At 58.1% G+C, this 12,911-nt stretch overlaps 6 protein-coding genes across 6 annotated transcripts; 3 read left to right on the top strand and 3 right to left on the bottom strand.

Moving 5' to 3' along the window:
- Positions 1-753: 753 nt before the first annotated feature.
- Positions 754-1,931, top strand: GGTG_02895 (polyamine acetyltransferase; the record flags this gene model as incomplete). The annotated part of the gene is made up of 4 exons (XM_009220671.1): positions 754-1,050; positions 1,274-1,684; positions 1,744-1,830; positions 1,890-1,931. The coding sequence occupies 4 exons, from the start codon at positions 754-756 to the stop codon at positions 1,929-1,931; spliced, it is 837 nt and encodes a 278-aa protein (XP_009218935.1).
- GGTG_02894 (orotate phosphoribosyltransferase) lies at positions 1,691-3,535 on the bottom strand. Its single transcript, XM_009220670.1, has 2 exons — positions 3,254-3,535; positions 1,691-2,952 (listed from the first exon to the last, which is right to left on the bottom strand). Exon 2 carries the CDS (start codon positions 2,917-2,919, stop codon positions 2,212-2,214), a length of 708 nt encoding a protein of 235 aa, XP_009218934.1. The 5' UTR covers positions 2,920-2,952; positions 3,254-3,535; the 3' UTR covers positions 1,691-2,211.
- Positions 3,536-3,730: 195 nt separating this feature from the next.
- GGTG_02893 (nucleolar GTP-binding protein 1) lies at positions 3,731-6,727 on the top strand. Its single transcript, XM_009220669.1, has 6 exons — positions 3,731-4,078; positions 4,167-4,466; positions 4,531-4,661; positions 4,750-4,847; positions 4,929-6,170; positions 6,256-6,727. The coding sequence occupies exons 1-6, from the start codon at positions 3,912-3,914 to the stop codon at positions 6,295-6,297; spliced, it is 1,980 nt and encodes a 659-aa protein (XP_009218933.1). The 5' UTR covers positions 3,731-3,911; the 3' UTR covers positions 6,298-6,727.
- GGTG_02892 (rab GDP-dissociation inhibitor) lies at positions 6,601-9,410 on the bottom strand. Its single transcript, XM_009220668.1, has 8 exons — positions 9,210-9,410; positions 9,032-9,056; positions 8,858-8,917; positions 8,762-8,789; positions 8,315-8,654; positions 7,628-8,191; positions 7,385-7,539; positions 6,601-7,311 (listed from the first exon to the last, which is right to left on the bottom strand). Exons 1-8 carry the CDS (start codon positions 9,253-9,255, stop codon positions 7,123-7,125), a joined length of 1,407 nt encoding a protein of 468 aa, XP_009218932.1. The 5' UTR covers positions 9,256-9,410; the 3' UTR covers positions 6,601-7,122.
- Positions 9,337-11,622, bottom strand: GGTG_02891 (54S ribosomal protein L4). Its single transcript, XM_009220667.1, has 2 exons — positions 10,856-11,622; positions 9,337-10,749 (listed from the first exon to the last, which is right to left on the bottom strand). Exons 1-2 carry the CDS (start codon positions 11,438-11,440, stop codon positions 10,417-10,419), a joined length of 918 nt encoding a protein of 305 aa, XP_009218931.1. The 5' UTR covers positions 11,441-11,622; the 3' UTR covers positions 9,337-10,416.
- Positions 11,623-11,717: 95 nt separating this feature from the next.
- On the top strand, positions 11,718-12,521 carry GGTG_02890 (hypothetical protein). The gene is made up of 3 exons (XM_009220666.1): positions 11,718-11,799; positions 11,871-11,956; positions 12,022-12,521. The coding sequence occupies exons 2-3, from the start codon at positions 11,943-11,945 to the stop codon at positions 12,218-12,220; spliced, it is 213 nt and encodes a 70-aa protein (XP_009218930.1). The 5' UTR covers positions 11,718-11,799; positions 11,871-11,942; the 3' UTR covers positions 12,221-12,521.
- The last annotated feature ends 390 nt before the right edge of the window (positions 12,522-12,911 follow it).

The raw sequence follows: 12,911 nt of genomic DNA, 5'->3' as shown, positions 1-12,911 counted from the left end.
GGATTGTTAACAAGCCAGCTGCGTTCAAGACACCCAAATTCGAAGCTTTGCTTGGCATCTCCCCAGATCAGCGCATGATGATGAAGGGGTGTGCGCCCATGCGTCACGCGTCACGCGATGGCGCCTCGCAAACGAACGAAGCGGGCACCGGGAGAAGGCGCTGGACATCGGCCTTCCAATGAACATCCCTCCAAACGTCGGGATCCTTCCTATCGTACCCGCCTCGCCCTAGTTTTTCGATGCCAGCATACCTGTAAACCTGTGCCTAGAGCGAGCAGCACACACGCCCCCGTGACCGTCAAGTAGGCGCAGAGAACAATAATAATATTCCGACTTTTGCTATTGTTCATGGTTCCCTCGTTCCCCCTTCTGAGCCCGCCGTCGATCCCAGTCCCTCTGTCGAGCTGTTTGACCCCTCTCACACTCATTCACGTCCACGGCACCTTTTCGGTCAACCTTGGCGCCGCTGCACCCCGTGACCCTCCCCGATTCCCCCCCCTCACCGTCCGTCCTCCTTTCTGCCATCTCTACCAACCTACCTGCCCGGGGTACCTTAACTAGGAGGTAGGCAGTTACGGACGAACGACAACCCGCCTTTGCCACTCGCGCACCCGCGAAACCGTTCAACGGCCCGCTCGCGCGCGCGCCGCCAAGAGTCGTCGCACCTTTGGCCCCGAGCCGCCACCACCACCACCCACCACCATCACAAAACCCACCCGTCCGTCCCCCCTTTTGGCAAGGAGCCAGGATAGGATGCCGCAGCATCCCCACATCGAGCCGGTCGACACCGCGGGCGGGGCGGCGGCCGTCGACGATGCCGAGGAGGAGGAGGAGGACGACGACGACCTCGACGACGGCCTCGTGGCGCTACAGAGGAGCATCAGCAACAAGCGGCGCGAGGGCGCCAGCGCCGCCTCGCCTATCCAAAAGGTCCTGCCCTTTCCGTTCGCGCCCAACGTGCGGCCCCTGACTATCTCCGACGTTGACTCGTGCGTCGCCTTGGAGAACGCCGCCTTTACCAACAAGCAGCACCGGGCGTCGAGGGAGAAGGTAAGTTTCCTTTTTTTTTTGGGGTTGAGAGGGATTCGCAAACAAGATGACCTCACTGTCGCGACTCATTGCCCTCCGCCCGCCGTAACCCCCAGTACATTTCATGATATGCTATGCCATGCCAAGGCAGAGGCTACCGATGACAAGTCGGGCTTCTTTCCTTTTTTCTGTCTTTCTCTTGCGCCCTCGTTTGTCATTCTCCCGCTTACCCCTCCCCTGCCAGTTTGAGTACCGCCTCACTGTGTGCCCGGAGCTGTGCATGGGCGTGTTCTGCACCATGGTCCCGGGCCGCCAGAAGAGGTTCGAGATCGAAACGTTGGCCTCGGCGAAGCCAGTCGAGACGGACCGCGTCAACGGTGCCGTCAGCGTCCTGCTGGGCCACATCATCGCCACCATTTCGTCCTCGGACCTCATCGTCGACAGGGACATGGAGATGCCTAGTGGCTGGCGGACCGCCGGCACGCGGTCCTCCAGCGTCGGCCACCAGCAGAGCGGCACCACCGTGGCCATACACTCGCTGGCCGTGGCCCCCCACGTCCAGGGCTGCGGCATCGGGCAGCTCGTCATGAAGTCGTACCTGCAGCAAATCAACAACTCGGGCATAGCAACACGCGTCGCGCTCATCTGCCAAGAGGTAAGCCGCCATATTTCGGGCTGTCTGTTGAAACGTTGTGTATTGACTAGCGTCTCCAGAACTTGGTCAACTACTACAAACGCTTTGGCTTTCAACACGTCGGGCCGAGCAAGTGCCAATTTGGAGGAGGTGGCTGGCATGACATGGTAAGCTCAAGCTGGACCCTCACCATAGCCAAGCCACCATACTTATTCAATCTTCACAGGCTTTCCAGTTGGCCGGCATTGCCAAGATCACGCCAATCTAACACAATCAAGCATGGCACTGTCTCGCAGGACAGTTTTTCACCGCCACCCGTCAGACACTACACTTCTCTTTTCACGTCCCCCGCATATTCCCTCCTTTTCGTTCCCCTGGACTTCTAAACGGTGGCTCTACTCTACAAGGCGTTATGGCGTTGCTAAAGCGAGGGGACTCGGGCTCACGATGGGTCCAGCTAGACATTGTTGGGCGGCGATAGATGGCGCTTTTTACAGTCTTTTTCTCTTTTTACCTCTTCCCCATTTGACTTCCAGCCCGCACAGTCTCTAATCAGTTGCCTTGTACTTTTTCCTGTACTCCTCGGTCCGCTTGATCTCGTCCTCGGACGCGAAGCTCTTCATGCCGTCGATGATGTCGTCGAGCGTCAGGATAGCGATTATGGGCAGGCCGTACTCCTTCTTGATCTCGCCCAGGGCGCTGGGCATGGGCTTGCTGTCGTCGCCGTCGGGCGACGGCAGCTTCTCCATGCGGTCCAGGGCGACGACAATGCCGACAACGACGCCGCCCTCGGCGCGGATCTTGGCGATAGCCTCCCTCTTTGCCGTGCCGGCCGTGATGACGTCGTCGACGATCAGGACCCGCTTTCCCTTGAGCGGCGCGCCGACAATGTTGCCGCCCTCGCCGTGGTCCTTGGCCTCCTTGCGGTCGAACGAGTAGCAGACCTCCGAGTAGCGCGCCGGGTCGAGCTCGGCCAGCTTGTCCGTCGTGGCCGTGGCCAGCGGGATGCCCTTGTAGGCCGGCCCGAAGACGACGTCGAACTCGAGCCCGGCCTGCTCGCGCGCCTCGATGACGGCCCGGGCGTAGGCCGTCGAGATGGCCCGCAGCAGGTCCGCGCGGTAGAAGTCGCCCGCGTTGAAGAAGTAGGGCGACACGCGCTTGGACTTGAGCTCGAAGCTGCCGAACTTGAGGACCCCGCCGCCGATGGCGGCCTTGAGGAACTCGGCCTTGTACGGCACCAGGGTTTGGTTGCTCATCGTGGCTGTCTCGTGTAAGACCGAGGGTCGGCCCTGCGACGCGTGACTGTCAGCGAATTCTGGCTTCCATCTTGGCAACGGAATCGCCCTGGACGCTCTCTGCTTGCGTGAGTGATATCAGCCAGCCCTATTTCAGAGTAGCTTATTGCTCGTCCATAGAAAGCTCTTTACCCCCAATGACACGAAATATCCGTCAGTCTGCCTTGGGGGGGCTGCGCTATCAAACATAATGCTGGAGCCGTGTTCCCCGGCAGATCCGTATAAAGAGCAGCTGTTTCCACGAGCACCAGAAAGTCTGAATTCCAAAGCTGTTTCATACTGAGCCAAGGCTTACCTTTCTGATGTTCAAGATTTTATTGGCCAGACAGGCCGTCGATGTTGGTTATTATTTCTCCAGGGAAGAAATCTCGCAGGAGACCAAAAAAAAAAGTCGCGGCGCCACCAATTTACCGTTTCCTTTGAAGGAGGGATGAGCATCAAGAATTTTGGCGGGGTAGGAACTCATTTGATGCTTTGATAGTACGCCATCTGGTTTGCCTTTTTACCCTACTGCGCTATAAACCCCCTCCTTCGCCTTAGCGACTTTGCAATTTACAATCTCCCAAATAACTAATCAGGCCTCTGCCTCCTTCTACCTCTACGATACCAATGCCCCGGGCAGCCTTCGTTTTCGTGCAGTTTTCGACAATCCGCCGCAAATGTTCTCGACGGGGCGGTACTGGTACATGCATGGGTTGCCTGCAGTGCTCCACATTTCGTCACAGGAGGGGCGGATTTATGGTTGATTCCACACGATAAGCTTGTCGGTAGGCCGATAAGCACGAAGGCGGTAAATTTTTTTCAAAAGTTGAGAAAAATCCCACAAGTTGGCCCCCGCCGCGACCACAGCGAAAAGGCGGACTCGGAGTTTGCGACGGACGGCAAAAAAAAAAAAAAAAAAAGGCACATCCAACGCAGCACTCGAAGACGCTGCGCACCCCAATTCGCCCACCATGAAGACGACTTGGAAAGACATCCCGCCGGTGCCGACGTCGCAGGAGTTCCTTGACATCGTCCTGAGCCGCACGCAGCGCCGCCTGCCCACCCAGATCCGCGCCGGCTTCCAGATCAGCCGTATCCGGAATTTCTACACGCGCAAAGTCAAGTTCACCCAGGAAACGTAGGCTCACCCCCTCCCCTCCGGCGCAGTCGGCCACCCTGTCTGGCAGTCGCATCCCATTTCTGATCCGGCTGTCCCATCCCTCCAGCTTCTCGGAAAAGTTCGACGCGATCCTCTCGTCCTTCCCCCGGATCCAGGACCTGCACCCCTTCCACAAGGATCTGCTCAACACCCTGTACGATGCCGATCACTTCAAGGTGGCCCTGGGCCAGGTCTCGACGGCCAAACACCTGATGGAGACCATCTCGAGGGACTACGTCCGCCTGCTCAAGTACGCACAATCGCTGTACCAGTGCCGCCAGCTCAAGGTCGCCGCCCTGGGTCGCATGGCCACCATCTGCAAGAAGTTGAAGGACTCTCTTGTTTACCTGGACCAAGTCCGCCAGCAGTAAGTCCGCCCGGAACCGTACGGAGAGCTGAAAAGGACCAAGCTAAGACTCCTTGCTGTACAGTTTGGGCCGTCTGCCCTCGATCGACCCCAACACGCGCACACTCCTCATTGCCGGTTTCCCCAATGTCGGAAAGTCGTCCTTCTTGAAGAGTGTCACCAGGGCCGATGTTGATGTTCAGCCTTATGCCTTTAGTACGCGGCCCACCCCTTTCTTGGATTCCTGCTTGAGTAAGATGAAGGAGCGCTTCATCCGGCTAACCCGAGTTTTATACCATCACAGCTACCAAGAGTCTTTTCGTCGGTCACCTGGACTACAAGTATCTCAAGTTTCAAGTGATTGACACTCCAGGGATCCTGGACCATCCCCTGGAGGAGATGGTAAGGACCCAATTCCCGACGAGAGCGGGGCGCTTTGCCCCCAAGGCCGGACTGTCCACTAACGCCGCTCTCCCCATGTAGAACACTATTGAAATGCAGAGCATCACGGCCATTGCCCACTTAAGATCAGTGATCCTTTACTTCATGGATCTCTCGGAGCAGTGTGGCTACTCGGTGCAGGCTCAGATGCAGCTCTTCAGGAGTATTAAGCCCCTTTTCGCCAACAAGATCGTCTTCATCGTTGTCAACAAGATCGACGTGATGAAGCCCGAAGATCTCGATGCCGAAACGCAGGAGGAACTCCAGACACTGCTTAAGCTCGACGGCGTTGAGATGCTCCAGCTCTCGTGCAGCACGCAGGAGGGTGTTCAAGCGGTCAAGAACGCTGCCTGCGAGAGGCTCATTGCCGAGCGGGTGGCGCAAAAGCTGAAGGCGGGCACAACCTCGAGCGGCGCCGCGGGCGGTCGTCTCGCCGAGGTGATGACCAGGATCCACGTGGCCCAGCCCATGGGTGGCTCCAAGCTTGAGACCTTCGTCCCTGAGGGCATCAAGAACCTGAAGAAGTACGACAAGAGCGATCCCGACCGCCCGATGCTCGCCCGCGATATCGAGGAGATGAACGGAGGAGCCGGTGTGTACAATGTGGACCTGAGGGAGAAGTGGATTCTGGAGAACCCCGAGTGGAAGCACGACAAGATCCCCGAGGTGTTCGACGGCAAGAACGTTTACGATTACATCGACCCCGAGATCGAGGCCAAGCTGGCGGCTCTGGAGGAGGAGGAGGAGAAGCTCGAGGCAGAGGGCTACTACGACGAGGACGAGGAGATCGAGGACGACGAGGAGGAGGAGGTTCTCGCCAAGGCCGAGCTCATCCGCGAGAAGCAGGCGCTGATCAGGAACGAGGCCAAGATGAAGAAGTCGCTCAAGAACCGGGCGATAATCCCACGCAAGGCGGCCAAGAAGTCGCTGTCGCAGATGGATGACGCGCTGGACCAGCTCGGCGTGGACACGACCGACATCACGGCGCGCGCCAGGTCGCAGTCCCGCGCCAGGGGCCGGTCGCTCACGCGCAGCCGCCTGGGCACCGAGGATGGCGACGCCATGGATCTCGACGGGGGCGCCGCGTCGGCACGCGAGCGGCTCCGGTCGCGCAGCAGGGCCCGCAGCCAGCCGGCGACGGACCGCCGGAACGACGGTGTGCTGGACGAGGCTGCCCGCGCCGCCGCAGAGAGGCAAGCCAAGCTGGGTCAGCGCAAGATGAACAGGATGGCGCGGCAGGGTGAGGCCGACAGGCACTCCACGGCCTCGCTCACAAAGCATCTGGTAAGTTTCCTTTAGTCCCTCTTGTTTGGTGGTTCTTTTTTTTTGGGCTAGCCATTGACTAATCCACTTTCGTGCTCCTCTACAGCTCGCGGGCAAGCGTGGAATGGGCAAGACCTCACGCCGTTGATTCACGACTTGATGCCTCCTTTGTTGGGTTCTAGGCGGAGTTTTGGCGTTTGGTCTGTAGCATGGACAATTTCCCAGCTGTTTTACACCAATGATGATAATGCCAAAAAGTTCACCTTTGCGTCGACAGATTTATGCGTCCGGCGCACATTGCTTGGGGTTGCGCGAACCGTTTGAAGAGCCCAGGGCAAAATAGGGGGCAGCGGGGGGAGCCTGGGTCCTGTAGATCAAGTCCATACCCCGACGAGGTTGGTATCTAGGCACACATGTGATATAGGAGCTTGAGCTCTCTGTAAATCAAAGTCGACAAGTGTTGAATCCTCGGTACGGGCAGGCGTTGGTGCAAAACTTAGGTAGACCACGAGGGGACAAGCCGAATGCGGCAGGATTCAAGTATAATCTTTTACATAAAGATATAGATGTGTCTCCCGCATCTTCCTAGGTGGCCCGCCGGTTGGCACGGCCAGGCAACGGGCCTGGTGATGACGAGTAATGTAACTATAGCAGGGGAAAAAAAACCCTGTGGGCCGCCCATCATAACCAAAAATCCACCAGTCACTCCAGTTGGTAACAATAACCTGCGGAAGTAATGGGTGTCGGTTGTACACCAAGTCTGAAAATTTGTATACTGTATGGGCAGATACGGTCGAGGATATTGTTGAAACGGGGTGATATCCTTGCTCGCTCAAAGGCGGGTAGTACGAAGCTAACTTCACAAGATCGACCTTCGTTTCAACAACGGAAACCAGCGCGACGAGATAAGAGTGTCCTAGGAAGAGGACGATGACAATACAGAGAGAAAACCAGCCTGAAAAGCGGTTACTTGTTACTGAGCAATCTCGAGGGGACCCCTCAAGCCATTGAGGACCAGATCCTCACCCATGGCACGCTTGTAGATATCCCTGACGTCGTCGGTGGTGCTCTCGAAGTGGCTTGATGCATCGTAGCTCTTGGAGATGAAGATTCCGTCCTTCTTGCCATCCTCGAGCGGCTCGTAGAGTGGGATGGCGGGGCCCTGCATGCGGCGCGCCGTGCGTGTCAGCGACACCCAAAATAATACAGAAATAAGAACCGAATAAGTGGCTTACCATGAACATCTCCTCGATCTTGCCGAGGCGTTCGAGGCCAGGCTTCAGCTCCTCTTGGGGGTTGGCCTCCATCTCGGCGATGGTAGACACGATGGCGACGTAGTAGCCCTTGGGGCAAACACGTTGAACATAGGAGATGCACGCGATGTAAATGTCTGAGAAAGGGGGTTAGAGCAAGGTTCTTTATCCAATAGTCTTTGAAGACACAAGGGGAACTAATGACAAGACAGCACCAAGACTTACCATGCTTGCGGCCGATCTGCGACTGCGGGATAATGATCTGGCACGAGTCGCTGTTGTTGGTGCCGTTGATGGGGTGGTCGAGCACGCAAATGGCGCGCAGGACCTTCTTGGTGAACTTGACCCTGTCCGGGAAGTACGTCGGGTCACCGAGGATGAGCTTGGCCCTGGTCTCGAACTTCATCTCGGGCTCGAAGCCCGACATGGTGGCCTTGATGCCCACAGCCTTGCCGTCCTCGTAGAGGATCTCATCGACGTTGGTGTTGAGCATGTAGGTGCCGCCGTAGACAGCCGACAGGCGGGCAAAGCTCTGAGGGAGCTCGCCCAGGCCGAACTCGGGGTAGAGGTAGGGCGAGCTCTTGTACTCCTTCACACTAAAGCCGTACAGCCGGATGCGCTCGATGGTCTCGAGGGTCTTCGAGGGGTCGTCGATGTATTCATCGTCCGCCGAGTACAGAGCCATACCATGGCCTACGAATTCCCTGGTGTTGGCGTCCAGGCCGAACTTCTCATAGACTTGCGCCATAGTGACCTGGTTGGCCTTCGGGTCCGTGTCGAACTGGAAGCCTATGTGGGCAGAAAGCCTGTCAGCGGTTATGGCCATGCAGAAAACGGGGTCCCCCAAGCTGAGCAGCAGTGACACGGCCCAGTAGATCTCTGTATATCGAAGAAGCTCGTACTGCCACTTACCCTTGTAAGTCTTCGGGTCATCCGCCTTGAAAGCAACAAGCCACTCGAGGAAGCTCTTCGTGTAGCGCTTCTGGTTGAAGCCCAGAAGCGAAGACATGGCGGCCTCGCCGGCAGATGAAGGGACCTTGGCAATGTTGGACTTGCCCTGCTGGACGTAGCTCCCGGCAACCAAGGTGAACTTGACGTAGTCCGGGTACACCTTGGTCTGGACGATGGCCTTGATGAGCTCGCCCGTGGCCATGAGGAACTTGGGGATCAGGTCAATGTTCCAGGCGTGCAGGGGGCCGAACTTGGTCCATGGCTCTGGCCCGGCGTTGGCGACAGGGTACTTCTGGTACAGCTGTAGGAGAGGGCGGAGAGCGTTGTCAGCGACGATATTGCGGAGAGGCTGTGCCGCCGAGAGAAGTGGCGAGTATTGCAGTGGGGGGGTTCCGAATAGTCACTAACAGTCTTGAGGTTCACGGAGGCGGCCTCACTGCAAGATAGTCGTCAGCATATTTGCCCACTGGGTGTAGCTAAAGGAAAGCAGCGGTAGCAACATACCCGCCGTAGTAGGGGTTGCGGTCGAGGTGGAGGACTTTCTTGCCCTGTGCACTCAGAACACTGTGTAGGACAAAGCAAAGCCGTTAGCATTTGATGGATGATTGCCCGGAGTGGCCATAAACGCCGTCCAGGGATGAACAGCTGCGAGTCCGGGAGAGCAGGGTGCGGACTTACCCAGAAAGAATGCATTCGGTCAAGCCTTGAAGGGAAGGATTTCATTGTCAGCGTTAGCACAAGGCAGAGTGCTCCATCGAGCTCCCTCGGGCGATGTCCGATGTCTGCCCTGAAAGCAGGTTGCCGTCGATGCGGGGAAGCGACGGCGGCGAGACGGGGACAAAGAGGCAAAACTCACCGGTGCCCAGCACCAGGACGTCGTATTCCTTGTCGACCTCGTTCATGGCGGCGGCTGTGGTGCTTGGAGTTGCTTGATTGCTAGTCGGGAGTCGAGAAGTGGGAGATGGGCGGCAGACTGAGAGCACAGCTCGTTGCAGTCGATGTTGGGGCAGCAGGGAAGGAAGAGAGATAAAGTGTAGCGGTGGGTTCGGAGTCTGAGACGGGGACCATAAAGTCCGGCAGAGGCCAGGCGGGAGGGTGGGATGGATTGTGCATTGAGAGCAGACCAGAGGCCTAGAGGTACGTCGGTACCTGCCCGGGTACCTAAGGTAGGTAGGTGGGCTGCGGTGTTCCAGAGCACCCCTGCCCGATGCATTAACAAGCTCTCGTCCCCGCTCCATCCATGCTGTGGCTGACATAACCCAGCAACCCCGCCATCTCGGCTGGGAGCTCAATCTGCTTGACCGCCCATGCTCGGAAACTGACTGGCCTTATTTTTCCATGACATGCACATACCGCTCACACCGTCCGCCTGAGTCTCCACACAACCCGAAAATGTCTCCCAATACTCGCCACGGCTTCCCACGGTTTCCCACGGTACCGTACCTGCAGCCAGCCTGGGTGCTCATTAGCCAGCCCGCCCGTTTCTGCCACCTTACCAAGCTCGGATTTGGCTTCACCAAACCCCTGTCAACCCAGCCGTTCGTGTTATCAAACTCCCCGGCCACCAAATTTGTTCCGCTTCGGTACCTCCATGTATGAAGCAGGGACCCCCCCTGGCTTGTTGGGACATGCCCCGCCGCCAAAGAGCCTCACCACGGTGTCCATCCCCTTGGCATCCAGACAACCTGAACCCGCCATATCTGCTGCCTTGCCCAACCATTCGGGTCTGTTCTTGCAAACAAGCAGGTAGGTATTCAGCGTGAGCTTGGCACGAGGAGCAACCATTGCCCTAGGTCCACCGTAGGCTCCGCTCGCCGGCCCGAACCGCCGTTTGAGGGAGAGAACGACGAACATTGAGGCGGTAGATATACAATGTGTGAGTAGGTGGGCAGTAGGCAGTAGGTATCTACATAGACATACACGCTATCAGTGCTACCTCCATCATGCGGTGCAGGCGGTCCGGAGGGGACACACACACTTGCCCCAACCCCACCATCGCGAGACGTCGTGCACAGAGACCATACCCCAGGCCGTTCACTTCGGCCTTCCAGCTCGCCCATCCTTCAAGACCTTGCGATTGGCGCCTCTTCCTTCGTTGCTGAAGGTGGGACGACCGACGGGTCGGCGGCGGCAGCATCTTGTGACGGGGGCTTCTCTGCTGTCTCCGCGCCGGCGGGAGCAGCCTCGCCCTCGACAGGGGCAGTCTCTGCCTCACCGGCAGCCTTCTCCGGGGCAGTGTCTACGAGCTCCTCATCGTAGTGCGATGAGGGTGTGTACATGGGGCCTTTGCCGCTCATGTTGATCTCCGGGTCCTCCTTGGCCAGCTCGACCGCGTCCTCCCAGGCATAATACCTCTCGGTGAGCACGTGCTTGATAGCCTTCATCGTCCGCCGCACCTGTGTCCCCCCGCCCCAAAAAGCAGTCAGTATCAGATCCCAGGCACAGTCCCGTTTCGAGCCTAGCTGGCCGGCTAGCTAGCTAGACAGCAACAGAAAAACCCACCGCCTCATCTCTCGATCCGAGCTCCTGCGCCCCGAAGCCGATATCATGCTTGTCCCGCGCGTGGTTGGCCGTCGCGATGCGGTTCCGTTCCCTGCAGCAGACCCACCAGAGCGCGTGCAGGTCGTCCCAGTTCTTCCCGCGCAGCTCCTGCACCGTCCACGCGCGCCCGTACGCGGCCGCCTCGGCCGGCGTGGGCACCATCTTCTTGTCGAAGAAGAAGCCCCAGAGGCCGTGGCCCGGCTCGTTGTCGGCCTCGGTCATGCGGCCCGCGTTCTTGTCCGGGTTGGGCCGCGGGAGTTCGTCGAACGACACCGAGAGCACCTCGCGCGGCCCGCTGCGGTGGATCGTCGACACGCCCCGGAGCTTGCTGCTGTCGCGCGTCTTGCGCTCCAAGAGCGGGGCCGAGCCCGAGAGGCTGCGCTGCTGCTGTTGATGATGCTGTCGCGGGAGGAGCCAGGGCGCAGGTCGCAGCCTCGTAGGTATTGGGGCCGATTGGCATAATGGCAGGGTGGCGGCGGGCTGAGAGACATGGCAGCGCTGGAGCACGCGGCTCACGGCCGGGCGCACCGTGCCGGGGCTGGCCATTGTGGGGGTGGTGCAGGGCGGGCGGGCCCGATGCTGCCGGTTCCGGGGGGGGTGACTTGCTAGCGAGCCCCTCGTGATATGCGCCGGGCCTTCGTGGGAGGAGGGGCTTGGGGCAGAGGCCTTTGGGCGCCTGGTGTTATGAATCGAATGGCGCTGGTCGTCGTCCTGGCCTTGGTAAATTTTTGGCTTCACTGACAGGGGTCGGTCGGTACCTCTTTCGCGCCCTCAATGACCCACAAATGCGATTTTCTGTGGCTGATGCCTGTTGGATGTGGCACAACTCAGCTTCTTCTCCCCCTTACTTTCAACCCCCCTCGAGACCACCTATAACCCCCAGCGACCGACGTTTTGTCATCTATGTGCGTACATTGGTAGTTGCCGGCATTCGGTTCGTTCTCTAACGCTGCTTGCCGCGAACCAACCACATCAGGGACCCTCAACGCAGGACACGCACAGCAGGCTAACCTCGCCTCAAGCAGCGATCAGGAAGCTTCCCCTTCCAATGTCGCTCTGGAGGTAGGGCCAACACAATGCGACGCCTAGAGAGACATGCGGACTACTGACAGCGCCTTGGCCCGTAGAGCCTATCAAGGCCTATCCTCGAGAGCCCGGCTGGGCGTTGGGCTCGGGCTGCTCGCCTGGGGCACTATTGGCTTGACTTGGGGTGACGAGATCGCCGAGGCCCGCAAGTTTCTCAAATTTTCAGACAAGGACAAGGCTCAGCTGGAAAAGATGGCGCCCAAAATCGTAGTGGTCGACAGCCGGGAGGAGAAGTCATGAAAGCACTCGGGCCAGGAAAACGTGGCACAGACAGGGGACGTATCACGCAAAAAATGGAGAGCATATGTGTGAACTCATGTTGTTTAGAGCAAGGCTATAGGACTACAGCTCGTCGATAGACGTGTCCAAGCAACCGCAAAGCTCCCAGCGACATGATTTGTTAGAAAAACCGGGCTGCGCCATGTCCATGGGCCCCGGGTCGCAGCGGAAGTCAAAAGACGCTAGAATCATACCTCCAAGTATCCATGAACGCGTGACAACCTGTCCTTCATCCGGGGAGGCTCATGCATAGAGGCATTGGTCCCCCCAATCCCAAGAGTGCCCCTCCCCCAATGTTCTAGTAGACGAAAAAGACAGTGGGAAAAGAAGTCTAATGCAGGCCCAGTCGGATGTCTATCGTCGCATAGGTACCAAGCCGCGAAATGCAAATCAAAGACACCTCCCGGTCGACCAGTCTGATGCAGCAAATGGGAATCACACTTTTGGGGGGGTTTGAGAAATCAAGACAGACGAGAATGGAAGGCAAAAAAAGGACATCATTATACCGCCACCCCCCCTCCCCCGACCGTTGAATTTTAGTGGAATGCGCATAGGAAGGAGAACGAAAGAGGGAAAGAAAAATAATCGCGAACGTTAACGACATTTGATGAGCAATGGGTAATGGGGACTAAAAACGAAAGCCAAGTGAATG

The sequence above is a fragment of the Gaeumannomyces tritici genome (genome assembly GCF_000145635.1).
Source record: "Gaeumannomyces tritici R3-111a-1 unplaced genomic scaffold supercont2.2, whole genome shotgun sequence".
Lineage (NCBI taxonomy): Eukaryota > Fungi > Ascomycota > Sordariomycetes > Magnaporthales > Magnaporthaceae > Gaeumannomyces > Gaeumannomyces tritici.
The sequence above is the reverse complement of the archived record's forward strand: the minus strand, read 5'-3'. Positions and strand labels throughout refer to the sequence as shown.